General features: G+C 35.7%; 1 protein-coding gene across 5 annotated transcripts in view; it reads right to left on the reverse strand.

Annotated features, from left to right (window-relative positions):
• Window positions 1–5,781: 5,781 nt before the first annotated feature.
• PLCZ1 (phospholipase C zeta 1) overlaps window positions 5,782–24,261 on the reverse strand; it is a 54,158-nt gene continuing 35,678 nt past the window's right edge. For 3 of the 5 annotated variants that reach the window (XM_021922096.2, XM_009180303.2, XM_017945708.2), the window contains exons 8-14: window positions 22,999–23,250; window positions 21,244–21,400; window positions 17,635–17,751; window positions 16,384–16,553; window positions 10,703–10,832; window positions 6,737–6,886; window positions 5,782–5,930 (exon numbers count right to left, since the gene is read on the reverse strand). In XM_021922096.2, coding sequence (XP_021777788.1) covers window positions 5,845–5,930; window positions 6,737–6,886; window positions 10,703–10,832; window positions 16,384–16,553; window positions 17,635–17,751; window positions 21,244–21,400; window positions 22,999–23,250 — 1,062 coding nt within the window. In that variant the 3' untranslated portion in view covers window positions 5,782–5,844. The remainder of the gene's footprint in view (window positions 5,931–6,736; window positions 6,887–10,702; window positions 10,833–16,383; window positions 16,554–17,634; window positions 17,752–21,243; window positions 21,401–22,998; window positions 23,251–24,261) is intronic. The other 2 variants (XM_003906079.3, XM_009180306.2) reach the window with 1 other exon arrangement.

Here is a 24,261-nt window from a genome sequence, read left to right on the forward strand (position 1 = left end):
GCTGAATCAGCACTGTGCAATCAAACCGGCAATGAATAGAGGCAAGGCTAGTTGTTTTCAATCCTGACCACTGATTAGAACAGTGGTTCTCAAATTTGAGCATGCATCTGAATCACACAGAGGGCTGGTTAGAAGGCAGACTGCTTGGCCACACCTTCTGAGTTTCCAATTCAGGAGGTCTGGGGTGGAGCCTGTGAATTTTCATCTCTTAAAATGTCCCCTGATGCTGTTGTCACTGGCCTGAGGATCTAATGCAGTGCTTTAAGAGCACTGGTTTAGAATAGCCTAAAGAATTTTCAAAAATCACAATGCTCAAGCAGAATGCCACACCAATTTTGTCAGAGTCTCTTAAAAAGGAGCAAAGACATCAGTATTTTTAAAATGTTCTATATGATTCCAGTGTTCAGATAAGGTTAACAACAACCGGTCTACATTTAAAACAAAAATAATTATTTGTGTTTTCTAAACATGTAGATAGATCTAAAAAAAAAAACAAAGCATAAATCTATCCCTTCATTTTGGTTTTAAAATTGTACTTTAATAATTTGTCATAAAACATGTGATATTTATGTGTGAGCATGTGTATCCATATGCATGTGTTCTTGTGTATGTGGTATGTGTATGTGTGCACAAATGTATTTCAGTCAAGAAAGTATGTCAATTTGCATAAAGAATATGAGAAATATAACTCTCATTGGTTAAATAAATGACATTGTGGATATGTGGATTTGCTATAAATGTTATGCAAACAACTCCATACAAGTTTCTAGCCAGCTCAGCTGTCCACAGAGTCTAGAGCAGTACTGCACACCTCACATTCATTCAATTCTGTGCCCCCACTTAAGGAGGCTTCTATCACCTGATCCAATTAGAGGTCTGGCTAATACTGCTGTTAGAACACATATCATCACATCTGAGCCAAATAAACTTTTTATGCATCATTGAAACAAGTTACTAGTCAGAATGCTCAATAGAAAGCCAGAATTATGATTTTTTCTTTTCAGGATTTGAATTTCTTCAACTTTTTTGAGATACAGTTGAAGTTCACAAAGCTTCACATGTTTGAAGTATATAATTTGATTCGTTTTGACATAGACATACCCCTATTCAACCATCATGATAATGGAGTAAACATTTCCATTAGTGCCAAAAATTTCTTGTGGCTCCTTTTAATCCATCCCACTTCCCATCCCTAACCTCATTCACTGATTTTCTTTCTGTTACTACAGAAATTTAATTTGCGTTTTTTGTTCTTTTAAATAAATGGAGCCACATAGTACATACTACTTTTTGCCTACATTCTTTCATTCATTTTAATAATTTTGATTCATTGGTATTAATGCATGTATCAATAGTCTATTCCTTTATTACATTAAATAATATTGGATATAACATCATTTGTTATCTATTCACCTGTTCATGAACATTTGGGTTGTTTCCAGTTTGGGGTTATTATAAATAAACCCTCTATAGACAGTCATGGAAAGCCTTAGTGTGTACATGTGATTTCATTTCCCTTGAGTAAATATCTAGGACCAAAAAGGCTGACTTATATGGCAGGGATGTGTTTGACTTTGTAAGAAATGGTCAAACTGTTTTCACAGTGATTGTCCCACTTTACATTCCCACTAGTAGTGTATGAGTTCAGTTCTCCACATCCACCCCAACATTTGGAATGATCATTTATGTTTTATTTTAGCAATACTAATGATAACTCATTATAGTGTTAAGTTGCCTTGCTCTGATGATGAATGGAATTGAGTCTCTTTTCATATGCTTATTGATCATTCACGTATTTCCTTTTGGCAAGTGCCTGTTCAAATATTTTGCCCATTTTTCTTATTAAGTCGTGAGTATTCTTCATATAGTCTGGATATAAGTCCTTTGATATGTATAGCTTACCTTATCATTTTCATTATGGTGTATTTCAAAAGGCAGAAGTTCTTTTTAAAAAAATTTTGATGAAATCAACTCTATCATTTATTTTATGCCTCATGCATTTAATGTTACAAGAAACCTTTGCTGATCCCAAGACTACAAAGATATTCTATCTGCTTTCTTCTAGAAGTTTCATAATTTTAGCTCTTTCATTTAGGTTTATGACCCATTTTTAGTTAATTTCTGTGTATTGTGCATTAAGTGACACCATTCATTTTTTCCAGATGGCTCTAGATTAATAACCCTGGTTCTGTCATTTACTGTAAACCATAGGCAATGTTTATAATACCCGTAAACATTGCCTCAATGTTTCTGGGCCTCTTTCATTAACAATACAATGTAAGATTGCTGAAATGATTAAGATTAATTTTTATTAGTATTAGGCACACATTAGGCCCTGGATAACATTGCAGATATTGTGATTAACACATTAGAAAAGAGACTGCCCTGCGAGAAGAATGGAAAAGATGACTGAAAGTGTGAAAGTTAAATTAGGTACACATGGAAAGTAGAAAGAGGGCTCTTTTTCCTGAAAACAGGTACATTATTAAGGTGTTTAACACCAACTCCCAGGTGTGCTGAGCTGTTGTGTAAGCATAGAAGATACATAGAAGAAAATTGATCTCTTCATTGGTTCAAATCCACTTCAATTCAGCCCTTCAGTGTTTGGAATAAGAGTTTCCAGTGGCTGGTAAAATTCATAGCTTAACTATGAATCCTGTAGAATGCTCAAATTTTATGGCCTAAGATTTTAGAATGCATCATAGGAACCCTTTGTTGGTATACATATTTATAGTGTGTTATTACTTTGAAAGTAATGTAATTAAACAGATGTTTTTGCAGTACTGAGAATAAAGGGATCTTAAGAACTCTTGAAAAATGAAATCCAGTCCATATATTCCCCCAGTAAAATGTCCATTGTTCAATCCCATAAGCATTTCACTCAAAAGGGATTCCATTCTCTCTGCACTAACCAACAGAACAAGCTTCTTCCTAGTGTGGCTCCCAAATCTCCTGAGATTTGCACAAAGGTTTTGACTGGAACTCCTAGAGTCTCTGTATAAGGGACATGTTTTACAGCCCTCAAGACACTCCCTTATATCCAACATTTAAAATGGAGACCTTCTTTTTACAGCTAGGGCAACTTTACTCTTTAGCAACCAGCCTGTCATTTACCTCCAGTGACCATCATTTCCCAGACAAAAGTCCAGATAAGTCTGGGTGAAGAGACTGTATGCATGTTCTATTTGAGACCCTAACCAACCATGACCAGAAAAAAAATAAACCTTCAAAACTAACGACATAATTAAACTTTTCTGTAACACATAGAAATACAAGATAATGGAAGAAGTCAGAATTTGTCCAGCCAAAGACCACCAGGAACACACAGTTGCCTCTATTGCTAACTACAAAAGGAGACACAACATGGGAAGCCATGGGGCATCTTAGTAAGAGGGTATTAGAAAGGACTCACTATTGGATTTGGGCTTGTATTAAATGATTTGGGGGAGATTTCAAAAAAGTAGAGCTCTCCTCTGTATTTGGATGTTGTCAAGAACAGGGGTCAATTCTCTGATTGGAGTAAATCTTATCTGTAAGATGAGAGGAGTAAATCAAGGTGAAAGCGACACTTGGTACTAAATTAATAGTCATTTAGGTCAGCCAGAATAGGAGACTGTGTAGCATTGTTGTGTTTGGACGATATTCATGTTTTTGTTGTGCATTCAGTCATGATTCCGGAATGTTCTTGTCTTTGTCTTGTTCCGTCACGGTACAGAGTGGCTGCGTCTGGGTTGATGCTCTGTGAAACTGTTTATGTTCAACAAGGAAACACCACAGTTTAGCTGTGAGCTCCATGGCAGCTCCTAGCAACACTAAAGTCTGGCTGATAGTACAAAGTTGGTTCCTAACTGTCATTATCAGTTGTAAAGAAGCATAAGTCAGGGAATATAACCTAATCTAGCAGAACACGGATGGCTTCCCTGAGGAACTGACATTTAAACTAAGACTTTGAAGTTTAAGAAGTCTTCTGTTGCCACAGTCTCAAGAGTTCATTTAGCCTTTTCCTATGTTTTCTTCCGTTTACCAACACAATTTTTTCTTGTAAATGAATTGTACCTAAAAAGCATGAGTCAAATCTGGCTTCTCACAACATTCCCAGCCTATTCTAAATGTGAGAACATTCCCTGACTCTGGAGTTTTACGTGAACAAAATCTGTTAATAGTTCTTGTGAGAAACTTCTAATCAAAATTCTAGTTCAATACATAAGGGGCATTAAATGTTAAATGATGCAAATTTTAAAATGGAACCAAAAATGTCTCAAGACATCACAAGATTCTTGAACAAGAAATAAAATAATTTAATATTTCTATCAAAGTCCATATTCCTAATATAGAGTGGAATATTTCAAAATGAACAATTTGGTCTTCAAAATTAGAGAGATAAGTTTGGTACCTAAAGAAAAGGAGAGAAAATAAAATATATCCTTTTTCTCTCTTGTTTCAAAGCTTGATGGTATAAATGAGAAACAGAAGTTTATTCCACTGCAGAATTAATGAACTCTCTTGTAAAAATCAATTGATTAAAGCCTTTAAATTTCATGGAATTCCAGATCTTCAGAAGGTCTTAGGAGATTAGGGAAGGGTAAAGCTTTGGGTCAATGGGCTGAAACTCCCTCCTGCTGTCATGCTGAACAGTTGATTATTTAAATAAGATCCATCCATTATCTGGCAAAACAGAAGCATCTTTCTAAGAATTGGCTGTGCATCCCTACTGGGAAGGGTGTGCACTGATCTTAAATCCAGAGAGCCCTTGAGGTGGAAACTGGAAGATTGTGCACGTAGTAACCACACAATTTCTTACTACCTATGACTTGGGAATTTGAATTTAAACATTTAGTGCTGAGAGTAAACCATGATAATAGTAAAACATGCTAGATGGTTTATATTTTCTCATCATAAAGATATAATGTGTTAATATACATCCCAAACAGTCATTTTGTTATTTTAGTTATTAGTTAGCATTCAATTGCAAAAGTACCTATTAAAGGTCCCCGCCTTTGTCAAGCTTTGTGTTGGTTGCTATCACATCACTACCATGCAACAATGTGGTAGAATTAGTATTAATATCTATGGTTCCATACTCTTCTACATGACATTTAATAAAGCAAAGTTCTGCTGTTGGTAAGAAGTCCAGCAGATGAGATAGGACAGGAATCTCATCTTTGACCAAGAAATTAACTTGAAAGTATAGATTCAGTATAGATTACTACAGATTCAGAAATATTTCAAATCAATTTAAGATTCAAGCATGTAAGTCCACACAGTAGATCTCTTTTATAGATATGGAGTCTGAATACAGTTTGCATGCAAATCAATTTTAAACACACTCATAAAAATGGCTGTCTAATTACAGGGTACCAACTCCAGTGCACAGCATCTAAGAACTAGCGTAAGAATGCAGGGGCTAATTACTCTCCAGGATATGAAAAGGCTCAGAGGGCCTGGCAATCTAATTCCTTCCCAGGAAAATATGCAGTAGTGAGTGTCTAGAAGCTAAAACACTCTTAGATTTCACATTTCTTTTATACTGCTAAATATTTGCCAATTTATCTTTTATAATTAGATCTATTTCAAAAGCTTATAAGTTCTGGTAATTAAAAATGATACAAGCCAGTTGAAAAAACTCAGCAGCAGAAGGGCAGGAGACCGTGCTGGGTCAGGACCCTCTGAAGTTTCTATTTTCTTTCTTCCACTGATTTATTTTTGTGTATTTTTAAGTGAATGGGCTCAATATTTCTAGTTTTATGAGTAATTATTTATGTTTAAAAAAGAAAACATATAGACATTCATTTTGGCTGTTTTATTGCGATGCATAGCTAATGATATGTCATTTATCATTAGCTGTTATCTGACGTACCAAACATAAACAAACAGTGAAGCAGGCTCAAGGCTCTCACCCATTCGGGAAAACAGAGGAACACGACGATAACCTGCAAAAAGAATTATATCTAATTAGACCAATAACCAATTAATCAGTGGTGGCCCCAATAGCCTCGCTGAGACACAAGAGCTCTTTACTAAGCATACATTAAAAACCATGACTATAGAGTTATATTCCCATCTGGTATATTAATCTTCCACAAAAATTAAATATTTGCATTTTCTATTCTGACTTCCTAACTGCCCAACACTGAGCACACAACTCATACTTCTCCTTCCGCAAAGTGCCGCATGATCCAAAATTAGCCACCACCCTTCTGCTTCAGGAAGACCCTGTTTCCTAGGCACATCTCAGATGCTGTTAGAAAAGTAAGCATATTGAGACGAGGTAATTGGGAGCACAGTGTAAATCACCCTGGAAAGGTGACTCTGCAACATAAAGGCAGTCAGCCCTGAAAAGGGGTCAGGAAAGGATAGTCTCAGGCTCCCAATCTCTTCTCATCAGGCAGGAAGAATGAGTCACTGCTTCTCCCTTCTGGTTGCCACCCATCATCATTTCTTTATGGTAGTCATGACTACCCTTCACTGAAACAGAAGAACTATGATGCATGTAAAGAAATGCTTATACATGCCAAGTTTGTCTAATTAGCCTTCCTGTCAGTCCCACACCCCCACCCCACCTTCCACATGAGAATACATTTTTATAATTCCACAGAGAAAAAATATGTGTCAATAAATAAAATTTCCTTTACATCCTACTTTATGATAGAGCTATTTGGTGTGTCCAAATGTGTCTTTGATATACACAAGTTATATTTAAATGCTGGTACAATCATCTAACTTTTAGGGACATTACCTTTGTTCATGCATAGAAGTGGCAAAGTATATTGCCCAAGAAATTCATTTCCTGCTATTAAACCTTGACTTTCAACAACAAAACGTATCAATGCCAATTCTGGGACATGAATAATAAATGTAAATGTTTCATTCCATCTTGGACTAAAAGCTGAAATATAAAAAAAGAAGATACAAAGAATAATAGATACCATATCTAGGAAAAAATAGATAACACTTGTTCTCCAAACTTTTTCTTTTGAATCCTTTAACAATAATAATATCTTGTGTTTAGAGCACATAGGTTTTTAACACACTCAGTGTGAGAGGAATAATAACCAGACAATATTGAGTGTTCACTATTGCTGGGCAATGTTCTAAGAATGGATCAACTCAATTAATCCTGATAACCACCCTATCCTGATGGGATGGGAAAACTGAGCCACAAAGATATTACCTTATTTCCTAAAAGTTTCACATATGTGGTCATTAAGTGGCAGATCAGGAATTCAAAAACGGGGAGTCTGACTTCAGAGCAAAAGTTTTTAATCATTGTGCAATATGACTGATGTACTTAGGCAATTCTTTAGCAAATAAATTGAGAAATGAAGAAAATTAAGTAACATCATTTTTCTATACTAACTCCTTGATATGGTTAAGCTTTGTGCCCTCACCCAAATCTCACCTTGAATTCTAATCCCCAGGTGTTTAGGAAGACACCTAGTGGAAAGTGATTGGATTTATAGGGGGTGGTTTCTCCCATGCTGTTCTCATGATAGAGAGTGAGTACTCATGAGATCTGATGGTTTCATAAGGCAGTATTCCCCACTCTTGCTAGCAATCTCCTGCTGCCACATGAAAAGATCCAAATTTATTTCCCCTTCACCTTCTGCCATGATTGTAAGTTTCCTGAGGCCTCCTCAGCCATAGGGAACCGTGAGTCAATTAAATCTCTTTCCTTTGTAAGTTATCCAGTCTCAGGTAGTATCTTTAGAGCAATGTCAAAATGGACTAATACAGTCAGTCTTATTATGGGAAGAGTTCCATACATAGTTGTTAGACTAGATAACAAACTAGTTAACTAGTTAGCTAGATAACGAACTAAAGCCAGCTCTTGATCCTTCTTCAGACTAAGTGCTCCTTTCAAAGTCCAAAGTTGGTGAATTTCAATCTCTAGGAAAATAAATCATCCCAAACAACCAATTTCTTGCCAAGCAAGAAATCCACCTTGTGTCACAGTATGACCCAAATCATCCAAAAAGTAAAGCATAATTTAACAGAATCAAGAAATTCACATTCAAATTAAATATAAATTCTACTTAATAAAGACTCAAAGGTTTGGAGAAGAATTATGTGTATTATTTTTCATTTACAAAGGCAATGCTACACTTGCTATGACAATAGCTTTTGTTCTTTGACTTACATTTCCAGAAGCATTGATGAATTTCTAATTATACTATATCTATGTTTTCTGTGGTCACAAGAGCACATTTACCACATAGCAACCCAGGGTGCAGCCTATGCCCACAGAAATAGTAAACTAATTGGCTCACGATGGAATAATGGTCACATTACCTTGACCTAAGAAAAGAAATAATTTCTCTTCTTAGGGGTACAGAGGCAGGTTTAGAGTCAATTCTTTATAGACACTGCAAAACATCTCGCAGAAGTGTTTATACTGATTTTTTCTTCCTCCAATCCTACTTCCTTACACATGTGCCTCTGCCTCCCTTCCATCCTCCTCCTGTATCTATCTCTGTCACACACACACACACACACACACGGAATAATTATAAGAGAAAGCCCTCACTTTTAGTTGGCAACATAAAAAAAAAGTAAACCAGGATACCAAATTTGATAGTGATGAAAATAGTTCTCCCAGACGTGACCAAAACTGAAGAATTACTTCCACGTTTTATCCAAATGTTATCCTTTTCCTCCCAGACTCTCATGTCTAGCTAAATCGTCTTAAAATTCTTCTTGTCCAGCCATCTGGACGTTGACTTCTGCACAGCATTTCTCACTTACACCCCCCATTCCTTTCCTACTGCCATAGCCTCCTTTGCACCATGACTTTTATATCCTCTAACCACTGAAATTTTATCCTGACTCTACTTTGTATTTCTCATTGCCCTCTCATATACTTCTTCTCAAATCTGTGGGAAAAAAACCTAACACTCAACTCTGTCATAGCCCTATTTAAAAGTCTGAATTTTATCCATTTTCTAGAAAAAAGAAAGTTCCTGACACCTTAGCAAGGCTTTTGAGATTTTCCATGACCATTCCTAAATAACTTTCTCATTTTTTCTCTCACTAATCTTTCTTAAGCACCCTATATTCCACCTATTGTGAGTTTCTTGGCTTTTCTCTAGCATGTTTAAATTGTGTTTTCTTCATATTTTAGGACTCCTGTGTTCTGTCTGGTATGTTTAAATTGTATTTTCTTCATATTTTAGGACTTATATTATGGCTTCTGCCTTAAATGTCCTTTTCCCCAAATTCTAAAAAATTCTACTCATTCTCCAAGAACCATCTCCAAAAGTGCCCCCTTCCAGTACAAATCTTTGTACTCTCCTTGAAGTACTAATTACTCTAAATCATAATTATTTTACTTACAGCTCATCTTTCACACTGAACTATAAACTATCTATAGAATAGTTAATTGGTCCATATATAAGAATTCGTTTAATAAACAGATTTTAAGTCTTTTACTACTTAGCACAAGGCTTTTAGCATAGCAGAGGCTTAGTAATGTTTGATGAACCAAATTGAATTTCTCCAAGGATATTCCCATAAAATCCAAGGATGTAATACAAATTCTAGAATCATAGTATTATAAGGGGTGCATTGAATAAATTAAGTTTCTAAGCATTTTGTGATGAAGATTCAAGTAGAGGATGGAGGGAACAAGAGATAGATTATTATAAGCTACATGACATCAGCAGTTACTATCTCTGGACACAGCCATAGGAATGTGCCTTCAACTCTAAAGGGTGTCAAATGAGGCAGGAAGTCATCATCAATATCCCTTCCCATTGATAACATAGGATAAGGCAATAAAATCTTCCCAAATCTTTTTCCATGACTTTCACTCTAGAAGCCACACTGAAAGTATTCAGGGGAGTGCCAAGGAGGCAGACTATGGGCATTGTTAGAAATTATTATCCAAGAAGAAAAAGAAAAAGAAAACTGTGCCTGCTCCTCTGTCAGTACCATTTGGCCAGAAGCATATTTCTAGACTCTGGAATGAAGTCCACTTTGCTTTGAGAATATCCCTTGAAGAAGATTCCAGACTCAAGAATCAGTTCCAATGTCTCCTTCAAGGTGACCCTGACCAGGGGTCAATCCTAGGAACCCATTCTTTTCTAATTTCCTTAGTCATTTCAACCTCAGAGAAGAAATGGCAATGCCAGTACTATACTGTGTAAGATGTCATAGCATGCCAGAATGATGAAAATCTTACCAAAGTTCTTTCCTTTCATTCTTCACTTCCCTTGTGGCAAAAATGACTGAATTATCCAAATATTCTATCAGTAGGTTTCTATGGCATCCTTAGCCTGATTCAGAAGCCATAGACTTTTAATCTAAAATAATTCAAATAATTCATTATAAAAATATATAATATGCTGTGTCAAAAATCACAAATTTTTGATTTAACACCAAGGCTAGAAGCTAAGTAGATCTGAGGCTGTCAAAATGCCTTCTTAATTCAGTAACATGAGGAAAAACAAAAACGAGGTAAATTTTTTTAAGCAATAATTTTGCAGGTCAGATACATTTCTGTATTCATAATTTGAAAATACAGCTAAACAACCTAATCATTATAAAAGTGCTTTTGCTGCATATAACATTTTGCTAATTTTGGACATAATGGAAAACCCTTGTCTTATGAATAATAGATATGTATCAAAACTCTATCAACATATAATTTGTAAGCTTTCCAACAAGAAGGCTAATGGAAGTTCAATACGGTATATTAGAAGCTCACCATTTTTTTTAATTACACGAGTCTGCTGCTTCATTTGATCATTTGGAACACCAAAAACTTCTATAATTACTAATGTATCACCTTTGTTAGATGATGAATGAGTAAGAGGCAACTGGATACCACTGATGAGCTGCACAAATATATATGAATATAAGAATTTAGCAAGATATTAAGTTGCATCACCATTTATTTCAAAATTTAATTATGTATTACAAAAAGTTGAAGGACTCTAAGTCAGTTCCCACAAAGATTGAAAGTGGAATATAATGAATATAATACAAATTTTAAAATGTAAGTCTTTTATCCTCAGTTATCAGTAAACACCAAGAATATGTACAAAATTATAGTGAAATCCACGATGTCCACAATTTTCAATTTATTAACATATTTTTGTTTTAAAATCATTTGTTATGATCACATTTTAAGGAATTCAGGTTGAGTTACTCTGATAACATGTACTATTTTTGAATTCATATATATATATGCTGGAAAAATTAAGCTATATAAATATTACTTTTTAAAAAATGTACCATTTAACTTCCCATGATAGCATTTTCTGAGTTTGACAAAATCAATTATTTCATACGTATATTAGGGACTGGGTATCAAAAAAATCTTAATAAAGTAATTAATAATAATTGTATTTAAACTTTTATTGCCAAGCTAATTGTTGAAGCAAAAATTTGTTATAATTTAAGGAACAAAATGAGCACACAAGAAAACTATATTTGAAATGTACTAACTTAGGCTAAGAGATAGAAGATAAAAGCCTAAAAATGCAGTTATAAAAATTGAGGCATAATTCCAATTTCTGAAGCTTACATAAAGAGAAACAAATATATAATTAAGTTTGATTATAAAGGAATAAAGGGAAAAAAAGAGGGAAGGTAGGATGGAGAGAAGGAGGAGAAGAGAAAAGAAAGGAAAAGAAAAATGACTAATGTGTAATTTTCACTTATAAAGGAATAAAGGAAGGAAAAGAGGGAAGGAAGGAGGGAGAGAAGGAGGAGAAGAGAAAAGAAAGGAAAAGAAAAACCACTAATGTGTAACTTTTCCTAATTTCACAGACTATGGCATTAGCTAGAAGCCAGTATGTCTGTGCAACTGTTTAGCAATCAGTATGGAATGGGCATCAGCATAATTAGACACCAAAGTAATTAGAAAGAACAATGGCCATAAACATATAGTACACTGGTCCCAATACCACTACAGATCTGCTAAATATCATTCTGCAGGTAATAGACGCTTCCCAAAATGGAGTAGGTTCAGCTCGGTGTACCTCATTCCAGAAAGAAAAAAAAAATTATCTAATTTTGAAAAACATCATTGAATATGAGAACTGAATGAGAATTTAGGGCAAGCTTGTCCAACCTGCGGGCCTCATATGGCCCATGGTGGCTTTGAATGTGGCCCAACACAAATTCGTAAACTTTCTTAAAACATAGTTTTTTTTTTTTTTTTGCATTTTTTAAAGCTCATCAGCTATCATTAGTGTTAGTGTATTTTATGTGTGGCCCAAGATAACTCCTCTTCCTCCAACGTGGCCCAGGGAAGCCAAAAGATTGGACACCCCTGGTTTAGGGAGTATTGATCAAATAATTTATAAACAAATTTACAGATTTGTTTGTACAGGAGCCAGTGTGGAGGAAGGAATGTCAAACAAAAAGCCCTCAATGGTCAACTCTGTTGTTATCCATTGGCCTTACCCATAAGATTTTGGATTTAGAAAGCAGTCCTGTAGTTTTTATAAACTTGAAAATAACTGCCCTAAACCAAAACTCTCAGATTGCAGATGACAAAGAGTAAAGCAGAAATGTCAAATGCCTTCATCAACATTTGGAAGCTTATAATAAAACTTAAGGAAGCTTATAATAAAACTAGGCCCTCTGATCCCCAAATCATGCCCTCTACTATCTGAGCAAGTCATAATCACAAAACTCCCCAGAGTGATAGAGGTAACAGAGAAAGACCCACATGGCCATGGCAGCAGCTTCCTGGAGAATCATTAACTCTCCATGCCACTTACACCTCAACAAGAGACTCCTCAGAATACAAACATGGCATTTGTGAGCATTTGTGCACACTAGCTGCCTTCCGCCTTCACTTTCTCAATAAAAGAGCACCTATGTTCTCTTTACTATTCTTAACAGGAAAAATAATATATTTGTTCAACGAACCTAGATATATTGAAAATAAACTTTGTATCGCCGGGCACGGTGGCTCAAGCCTGTAATCCCAGCACTTTAGGAGGCCGAGACGGGCGGATCATGAGGTCAGGAGATCGAGAGCATCCTGGCTAACACAGTGAAACTCCGTCTCTACTAAAAAATACAAAAAATTAGCCGGGCATGGTGGCAGGCACCTGTAGTCCCAGCTACACGGGAGGCTGAGGCAGGAGAATGGCATGAACCCGGGAGGCGGAGCTTGCAGTGAGCTGAGATCCAGCCACTGCACTCCAGCCTGGGCGACAGAGCGAGACTCCATCTCAAAAAAATAAATAAATAAAATAAAATAAAATAAATAAACTTTGTATCAGGCACAAATAAGAATGGAACAAAACACATCTCTTTTTGGTTTTGGTTGTTGTTGTTGTTGTTTTGAGATGAACTTTGGCTCTTGCTACCCAAACTGTAGTGCAATGGTGCGACCTTGGCTCACTGCAACCTCTGCTTCCTGGGCTCAAGCAATTCTCTTGCCTCAGCCTCCTGAGTAGCTGGGATTACAGTTGCGCGCCGCCACACCTGGCTAACTTTTTGTATTTTTAGTAGAAACGGGGTTTCACCATGTTATCCAGGCTGCTCTTGAACTCCTAACTCAGGTGATCCACCCACCTCAGCCTCCCAAAGTGCTGAGATTACAGACGTGAGCCACCACGCCAGGCCCACATCTCTAATCCTTAAGGAATCCTCAGACAAATGGAGAAGACAAGTAACAAGTAAATAAACAATTATAAAACCTTGTGATAAATGCCATAATGTACACATGAAGAGGGTGTTACGGAAAACAGCAAAGCTACAAAAAGAAGCACAGCTAACCTAGCCTAGGAAAATGCTTTCAAAAAGACATGATTCCTAAGTCTTGAAAAGTGAGTGAAAATGCAATAGGCAGGTAAGGCTAAAAGAATGTTCTAGTTACAGGAAGAGCATACGCAATTCGTAGAGGTGAGTCATGGTTCGAGAAGGATCCTAGTTCCATATGGTTGTAGAACAGGGTGAAAGGCTAGAAGTGGTGAGAGATAGGACTATGCAAGTAGGCCAAGGCCTAACCAAGAAAGTAGTCAAGAGACACAAATAAATATTATGCATGCATGATAACATTAGCACTGTAGCAAAATCTCTCTGGTCAACTTGTGGAGAATAGATATGGAGGACTGAGACCGGCTACCTGAAACCATCAGGAAGCCAAAGAAATAGACCTGATGACAGGTAGTAAATTCCTGATACAGGACAGCACCAAAGTAGGTCAGATCAAGAGAATGGAGAGGGAAAACATTTAGGAATAGAATCAGCAGAATTTAAAATTGGTCTGGATGTGGGACATGAAGGAGATGTGGAAGATGAGAATGACTCCCTATTTTCTTGTCTGAGCAGAGGGGAAGAATGGGGCCATTTGTTGACATTTAAATAAGAGTAGAAGTAGATTTGATTAGGAAGGGATGTTCAAGCTTTTAATATTTTAAGTTTGACAGAATGGTGATTAAGGAGGTAAGGATGCTCAGTGAGCTAACATATGCCTTTAGATTCCCAAAATGAGGTCCAATTAAAGACTTGAGCATTGTTGGTGGTGAAACTGTGAATGTTTATGTAACAGAACCCAAGGAGAATAGTTTGAGACAAGGTTTAAGGAAAGACTTTAATTAACATAAATGTCTTTAGGGAAAGCAGAAAAAGAGGAAGCCACATATAAAAATGGCAATCACTTGGAAGGTAGGGGGTAAAAGGAGAGTCCAGTCCCAGAGCACAGAAAAGCGATGTGTGTACAAATGGAAGGGATCTTCAAAGTGGCTGATTTGCCATTTCTTTTTACCAGATCACTACAAAAAGGATGCCAACATTATAATAGCATTGTAAAGTGAAGTCAGTGGTTAATACTCTGCCAGACCTTGAAGGAGTATTAACAATCCAGTGTTGTAGGCAATTGCTGCGTATCCACTAAATGCTTCTACATCAGAGTCACAAACTCCTTAACAGACAATGCAAAAGTCAGCTACATACTTCACAGGCACTGTTTCCTGCAATGGTCAGGATCTTTCTAGTCCTGTTCATCTTTGCTATACTTTCCACATGAATTTCTGGAAAAAGCTCTCAATCCTCCCATTCTCAGCTGAGATAAAGTGGCTAGGGCCTGAAGTAAATGTGGAGCATAGTTTCCCAAATCCTGTGGTATTACGATGGTGGAAAAAGGAGCTGAGCTAGGAAGAAGAGTCGCAGGAGAAGCACATTCTGGAGGCCCCAGCATTTCCTGCACTCTAACAGTCAGGTAATGGGGAGCAGGGGAGCGCCCAGCAGCTGGCAGAGCTTCACTAAGTAATGACGTGCTGGCCAGGGACAGAAACACAAGTACTTACAAAATTCCTGTAGGATCTGAGATGATTTATACAGTTCTGGGAGTAACTAGTTAAATGGAAAGAGGGACCAATGAAACCGTACCCACTCTATTGATTTGCAAACAACAAGTACAGTTATAGCCTAAAACAGAATTGCTCATAAGTAAGTGGAGAGAAAAAGCAACTAGAGGTTTTTCAAAAGATTTGGTGACATTTTAAAAAGAAAATAAACATAGCACTTAGGTTGGAGAGGAATAAGAAAGACGTTTTGAAAAGTCTTTACTAATGGAAACAAATCTTAGACAACGGCTTTTATGCTCCGTAAGGTTTTACAGGATGTAATAAAATAAAAGATAAAATAATAAGACAAGAGTCTGGAGGAAGGGTGCTAGGTGGGATACAGACAGAAATAAAAAGGAAGCAATATGAAGTCAACCACAATGGGGCAGGAGGACTAATAATGCAGGATAAAAAAAATCATTTCTACATTAAAATCAGTAAAGAACAAAATCAAATGCAGACTTTGAATCATCAACATAAAGAAAAAATGTTAAAAGCTCTCCCAACATGCAGAGGAAAAGGAAGTATGTTAAAGTTGACACAAATTAATAGACACAGAAGACAGATACTGGAGAAAGACATATGGGTAATTTTTCTTTTTAAGTAATCAAATGATATTAACAGGCATATGGGGTGGGGGGGAAATCCTGACCTACAAAAGCCTAATTGTGGAGACTGAGGAAAAGACAAGGGCTCCTAAAATTTCCAGGTAAAATTCATCAAAGGCAAGAAAAAGTAACATGCCCACAAGGTAATTAGTGGGCTGAACTGAGACCTGTATCTCGCAATATTAAATGCCTAAATACAATGAAATCATCTAAGTAGAACTTGGAGAGGGGAAGGTTTTAGCCTCAATATGTCTATTCACAGGCAGATAATCATCATGTAAAATTGCAACAGGAAGACATTTTTCAGATATAGACGGATACTGAAATACTACCCACATATAGTACCTAAAAAGATTAACAGAAATATAAAAGAAATTAAAGCAAATCAGTGGAATTCAAAATACTAACGTACACTATCTAGTTTATATGATAACCAAAAAATATGAAAGAAAAGTTATTAATCTTACCCTTATTGTAAGTGTAACTGGCATACTCTCTTTTATGTCACTTGGGTTAAAGTATGATTCACTCTCTCTTAAGAAATGTGGTTTCAAAACATATCCAGAACCACCATTATCCAAAAATTTCCCATTTTGCAGATCCATAGGCAGACCAGGGGTCTGGAAATTTAAAGCCACTATAAGAAAGAAGTTTTGACATTGTCAGGTAATAGAGAATACAAATAAAGGAACACAAACCATTTACTGAAATCTAATCATGGATTCTATATCCCTAAATGTTCTATGAGCAAGCATCATTAGCCTAATAATTCATGATTTTTAAAACTCTTTCTCCTACCATGTCTATATTAAGGTATATTGATAAGTTCCAAAGTTTAATCTGTAAGTAAATTACTACACAGCTTTGAGTAAAGAAATCAAAATGGTATCCAGTATAGATTATAGAATAACAATGTGAACATTGTTGTCAGGTAACACTTAAGAAATATCAGAATAAAGAGTATCAGTGCATTAAATGCAAGAGGTAAAGACACCAACTATGTCACACATTTTCAAGTCCATGAGATGCTGTTGTCACTTGAGGAGAAAGTGAGAAACAGGCAAAGCAATAATTGTCGTTAAAATATGGAAGCACCTCGATATAGGCTGTTAAATAGCTACCGTAGAGAGTACCACACTCTGCCCTCCACCCAGCCCCAATATCCCCACTTCTCCTCACACCTACAGGCCTTGCCACAATCCGGTAGAAGAAGGGTAACACCTGGTACTTTCTGATGGGTTAGTGCAGTGCTGTACTAGCTGTGCAGTTTGGAATAAGGGTCTGGTGAGGGCAAATAACCAGGTTATGCAATCTTATTCACTTTTCAAAACTGTGAATGTAGAAGCTCATGTAAAGTATAAATGATAGAGGTCACTTGATTTGAAGAGGCCATGAGCATATCTCAAGCAAAGGAATTTGATCTTCAATGTCCATTTGGGTTTCCTTGTTCCCTTCCTCCACTTCACATGCCTCATATTAACTCCTCATGAATTTAACCACCATTCCCCCGAACAATCACCGAGATTTACCCCGCTTCAACCCAGATAGGAATGACTTCAACTCTTAAAACACATGACTCACCATTAGTGCCTGACCCCAAAACCCCCAGGCCAAAAAATATTTTACAGAAAGCCCTTTTCACGAGTTTTTCATACATTCATAAAATGAATTCATTTTATGTTACTTTTGCAAACAACTCAATATCCTATATAACATACCCATTTGACAACCTATATTCCAAAATTCTTGGGGATTAAAATTAGAAGAGTCTGCTCTTGTTGCTTTGGGATATATTCTGGTAATGAACTTCCTGGTGTGAAAAATAAACTCATGGGCTGAAAAAGAATTATTAAAACATTGTGAAAGAATTCAAATAAATTAAATAAGCCACTATTTCTTATATATATGTATATATATATCATATAATTCTATAATAGTTTCAACAGTTTTGGTATGTATTGTCTTGGCAAAAATTTGCAATTCATGAATATCAAAATAAATCCATGCCTTTATGTTTACAGTATAATTCACTATTATTTAGATGTTAGTGACAATTTTATCATAAAATTTATATACACTGATCATTCAAGGAAAAAATTGGTTAATTTATATAATTTTTACATCCAAATTATTTCACTTTGTTATAAGAATACATAAAACTCCAAAATATAATCCATTCATTTTTCAAAACAAAAACAGCATTTTCCCTCATTATTTTTCCACTTTGATTTTCACAGTAGGACAGAATCACATCAAAGTCACACAAAGCTATATGATTCCAGCTAAATTAATCCTACTGAACATTTCACAGGTTCTCAGGATTTAAAGGCACCCCAAAGTTGTCCAGTTCAACTTCCAATCCCTTCACTCCAGCATCTTCCCCTAAAGTTTATTCAATCTGTGTTTACATCTCTCCACTGAAAAACTCTCAATGCTTTTAATTATTTCAAATGTCATTCTCACTGGGATAATCTCTATGTACTTGAAGTATACACACAAACAAGAACATACACACACAGTCTGTACAGAATCTATACACAGTTTCTGTACATATTCTTTGTGTTTCTTCTTGTCTATATAATATTTAAGTCACTTGAGATTCAAACTAACTTAAACCCTTTACCATTTGGCACCTTCTTCAAATTTTTGAACACAGATTTCATGCTTCTCCAAGGTTTTTCTTTTTTCATTAAACAGATCCTGTTTCTGCAACCATTCCTGCTGATATAGTGACTCGTGATGGGAGAAAGCCTTTTGCTTATGGCTCACTTCATTTGCTAATCCAACTAGAATAGAATCACCTCTCCCCTCACCCTAAATACTATTATTTAGGAAGCACTGTCAAATTAAAAATTACAGTTAATTTTATCAATATTTATTTTCAAAAGTTATACATTCCTTGAGAGAAAGTTTATTTTGAAACCATGTGTGTATAAATGCAGCATAGGTGTCCAAGTTTCATGCTCCTTTATCTAGTCCTAACAGATGTCTGTCCTTAGGCAAAACACATACTCTTCTAAGTCTTAATGTTTCTCATTTACAAAGTAATAAATGTGAATGATGACTAAGGTCTCATAACATAATATGATTTTGCTATTTCTGAGATTATCCTTTAGAAATTAAACATGTTTGTTATTACAAATGCAGTTCATGTTTACTGAAAAATAGGAGGACATCAAAGAACAAATAAAATCATATGTCATCATCCAATTGATAATCACTGATAACTCCTTGATATATATCTTCCCATTCTTTTGTATGTGTGTAATTTTAAGTTGAATGATAATGTTTGTTCCCTTTCACAAACTGCTATTTTTATTTAGTAAAATAATGTGAACATCATTTCATTTCAATAATATTCATCTACAACATTATTTTTAATTTTTATTATGTTTATAATAATAATTGACATCCTTGAAGTTAAACCTTTGCTGACATCATTGTTTACTATTAACATTGATTATTTACTATTAAACAAGAAAAATGCTCTATACCCGTTCAAAGAAATGGTAATGCTATACTTTGACTCTACTCAGAACTATCCAATTCCTTTCCAAAATGTTTGCAAGTATTTAATCCGATGAGAGTAATAAAATTATAATTTATTTATGCTGTGCCCACAGGTCCTGTCCTCATGAACAACAACAAAAATTCAATAATTTAAAGGAACAGAGACCAGTAAAGCATGTCATTCAAACTCTCTTAACCATACCTTACAGTAAGAAATACATTTTATAATCCAACACACATGCACCATGTGCAATTGCTTCATAAAACCATATTTATTATTATTGCTTGCAATACACTTCTATTCTATTCTATTCTACTCCATTCCATTCTATTCCATCCCATTCCATTCTACTCTACACTACCCTATACTATTCTATTCTATTATTTAACTATAGTCTAGACCTACTGAATTAATTTTTGGTTACAACACACAGGTTAAAAAAGGAAAAGAGCCTTTAAAAAATCCAGGATCTCTCTAATAGATAGAGAACATTAATATAAAGTATACTTCAAAATCTTTGGATATCTATGACCAGCCCAATAAGGTTAATCATTAAATCTATCAGAATCTGCAATCCCAAGTAGCCAGCAACTTTTCTCAAGTCAGTTGTGGGTGCTTATTTTCCTTCTGTGGTATTTCTACACAAGATGGTAGATTGCATTTTTTTAACTTTTAATTTTTGGGGGTACATAGATAAATATATTTATGGAGTACATGAGATATTTTGATACAGACATACAATGTCTAGTAGCACATCAGGGTAAGTGGTGTATCCATCACCCCAAGCACTTATCCTTTGTGTAACAAACAATCCAATTATACTCTTTTAGTTATTTTTAAATGTACTATAAACTATTGTTGACTGTGGTCACCTGTTGCACTATCAAATACTATGTCTTATTTATTCTATCCAACTATAGTTTTGTATCCATTATTGTCCCTACTTCCCCCATACCCCTACTACTAAAAACAATTGCCATTTTTTGAGAATTAGCAGAGTCACCTGGCTGTAAAGTTAGTTGCTCATTCCCTTTTAAGTTTGGGACATTCCCCACATAATGAGGCTTCTTCCCATTCTCTTTCTCAGGCCCCGTTTTACTTTGGGCACTGCCAAACCACCTCAGTTTTAGAATTAGGGGCAGTGAAAAGAAGATGCAGAGACAGATGGCACCTCTGAAGGTGTGCAGTGGGGCATGCACTCTCTGCACAGCCATCTGGTAGTCCAGCCTGGGCGCCATTTCTTCCTCTTTCACCATAGACATAGAGCCTCCAAGTCTGATTAACCCTACCCTCTTCAATGCCTATTAAATCCACAAAGTTCATCCTGTCTCCGCTCTCACTGCCATAAATCTTTGTTACCACCTTCCTACCTGCAGTCTCACCCTTTGGCTGCTATCAGAGGTATGGTTTAGAAATACAGTGGATCATGCCGCTCCTGAGAGTTCAATTTTCTCCTGCTCACCTTCGCTTCCAGGACAAAGTTCAAGCCTTCTAATTTCGCTCTGCCTCCCTCTGCAGCCCTGCCACTGCTCTCCTATACAAACTGCTCACCACAGTCCCCCAGCCCTCAACAAATGTGGCCACATCGGACATTCTCAATCAAAATGTCTTGGCTTAGGAAAGTTAATTAATGGCTAAGTTCTGTGAAATAAAACTTAATGAGACCTGAGGTATGTAACCCCATTCTAAATTATGTTAAATATGTTGAAATTTTATGAGAATATACATTTTATAAATATCACTGAGCAATCTTAACACCCTAGCAGTGACTCTAACTCATTTAAACGTTTCATCTATTTGAGTCACAAAAATTTACCTCTCAATTTTGAAAGTTTTCGGGCTTGTGTCTCCCCAATAGAATTATTTTCATTAAATTGCTGATATAATCTTGAATGTTGAAAGCTTTTGAACTTCTCAGCTTTAGTATAAATGACAAGATCAGATAAGGCCAGAGCAATTTTTAGCTTCCTGGTCTAAAAATAAAATGCAGTAATTTTACATTTTTATGCTAATCATTGGGAAAAAAATCTTTTTCTAGTAAAGAAAATACACTTTCAAATAAATGATTTTCATCTTTTCATAAGATTATCTCCTCAAACACCATTTGGATTAACTCAATGTGATTATTTTTGGGAACAAAAATATTTAATGTGAATATAAGCTAGTTTAAATTTAAAAATCATGATCAATGTAATAAGTATTGAGGACCACAATTATTACTATTTATTTTTTCCTAAAGATCTCAGTGTATTCCCATAAATTTTATAAACTTAGGAATTTTCGTCATGAATAAATTTATACTGAAATGACTTCTATTACATAGCAAACATTTGCCATTTCACAACCCGGCGTCTATTTCTTTTACACTTCTTTTTAGCCATTTCCCAAGTTTTGTTTTGGGAAAACATTTCTTGCTCATGCTCAATCCAAGTATGAGTCACGCAGATTGGGCCAGCTAAACAGAGCTGTGCATTCCCCTAGCAACAGTAATTGGTTCAGGGATCTGCGCATAACCAGATCAGAGCCAACGTACAAAAAAAAAAAATTGCTTGCTCTGCCAAGAGATAGGCATTCCACTGGATTTGAAGCTGAAATGATATAAAGCTGAATCCTTGCAATAGCCATGCACCAACACAGAGAAAGTGGGAGCAAAGCTGGAGAAAGAACTGAAGTTCTGCTGACTTTATGTGAGACACTATATCAAGTCATTTTTGAAATTAAAATCCCTTTCACTGAACTTTTCATCTATATAGGTCAATTAATTAATTATCATTTTATTTAAACCAGCTGGATTGGTTTTGTGTCACATGCAACCTAATATATTTTGTTTCATCATGTTAATGTGTGTACATATAACACTATGTATTATAAACACTGAATCTTGTCTTTGTCTTTACGTGAGACCAGTTGTGTATCTCTGCATCTGTTGCACTTTGCGCATAGCCTGCTTCATAAGAGTGCATAATATTTATCAACTATAGAAAATTTTTTTTTTTTTTTTGGAAACAGGATCTCATTCTGTTGCTCAGGCTGGAGTGCAATGGCACCATCTTGGCTCACTGAAACCTCCGCCTCCCAGGTTCAAGCAATTCTCCTGCTTCAGCGTCCCAAGTAACTGGAACTACAGGCATGCGCCACCATGCCTGGCTAATTTTTGTATTTTTAGTAGAGAGGGGATTTCACCATGTTGGCCAGGCTGATCTCAAACTCCTGACCTCATATGATCTGCGCACCTCGGCCTCCCAAAGTGCTGGGATTACAGGCATGAGCCAGCCACCGTGCTCAGCCTAGAGAAAAAAAAAAAAAATTAAGTAGCTAACATAAGAAAAGAGACAATTAAAAAAATTCATCTTCCACCATCAATGTGCTCAGCCTAGAGGAAAAAAAAAAAATTAAGTAGCTAAAAAATTCATCTTCCACCATCAATGTTTTCAAAGTAAATTGTAAATGATAGACTAAAGTTATAAGAAGGAAAATTATTTTTCTCCAGAATTTAAAAAAATTCTCCACCAAGAATAAAATTAGAAAACTTTCCAATCATTTGTAAGATTTTCACAAAGCACCACCTCACCTTCTTTTTCTTGAAAAGCGTTACTCCAGATAACTTTTTTACCCCTGTTTCCTTGTCTTGATTGTCTCCTAAAACAGATTCGAATATTTCTGATTCTTTGAATTTCTCCTCCTCCTCCTCCTCCTCCTCCAGATCTGCCACTTCTTCTTCCCATTCCTCCACCTTACCACGCTTATCAGAACCTTTTCTTTCATGGGTTTCCTTTAAGGTTCCTATTTTCTTATTTTTAACTAATACTTTGAATTTTAGTGCCTAAGGAAACAATTTGAGAGATAACAATTACACATTTACAAGTCAATTTGCATTGTAACAGTCATTGAAAAGTGTTTCACTATATTTCCAATTAGCCTACAGTAAAAAGATATGTAAGAACTCCATTTTTTCCCATATCCCTATTCACACCTCAGTAAAGGAATGAATACAGTGATACAATGTTATTGATTGTAATTCACCAAAAAATAAGCCTGTTATGATTGAGACTTACCATATGCCATTTCTTTTATATTTCACAGGTTGGTGCTATTCCAAAAATTTGAAATATGTGAAAAGTATATATATAAATACTTACCATGATATTGCAATTAAAATGTTACAACTTCTGGTAGTAAGTGCTTCAGCTCATCATTTTCTTATCCAACATTAAAAAGTATTGAATGAAATCAGGTATATTAAAATGTCTATCATAAGTGTCTGGCATCTAGTATAGACTAAATTAAAGATTTGTAATAAAGACTCTTCAAATTTCTTCTGTATTACACATAAGCATCATTAACTTAATATTTTCTGTCCATCAAATTTAGAAGCATGGCAAAATTTACCATCAGTGTCACTTGTTCTAAAATCGAAGACTTCTGGTTCCATTCTTTCACTTGGCAATGATTCGGGTTTAATCTTTGATGCTATGTTTCCAGTACTTTGCAAAATTCTTTACTATTTCTTTTCCGCCACAATTGAACACATTGAGTCTGTGGGCATTCTTACGCAGCAAAAGAACTGTGCTCTTTCCAAATTTCCTTAATTTAACAAGTACATTTAAGTGCCAGCTCTGTTATATACAATGCTGAAATCTAGGGTATAAAGTCAAGTCCTTTTCTCCAGGGAGCTTTGATTTTCCTTTCCATTTTGTCATCCTCAGGTATCCATTCAAATTCTTCCATCATCTCGGGTCTTCCCCCTTTCACAATGACCCTTATAATACTCTCTACTGCAGAGTTTACCAAATGCATTCTGCAGTCCCGTGCATCAATAATATTATCAGAAGTG

The sequence above is a fragment of the Papio anubis genome, chromosome 9 (assembly GCF_008728515.1).
Source record: "Papio anubis isolate 15944 chromosome 9, Panubis1.0, whole genome shotgun sequence".
NCBI lineage: Eukaryota > Metazoa > Chordata > Mammalia > Primates > Cercopithecidae > Papio > Papio anubis.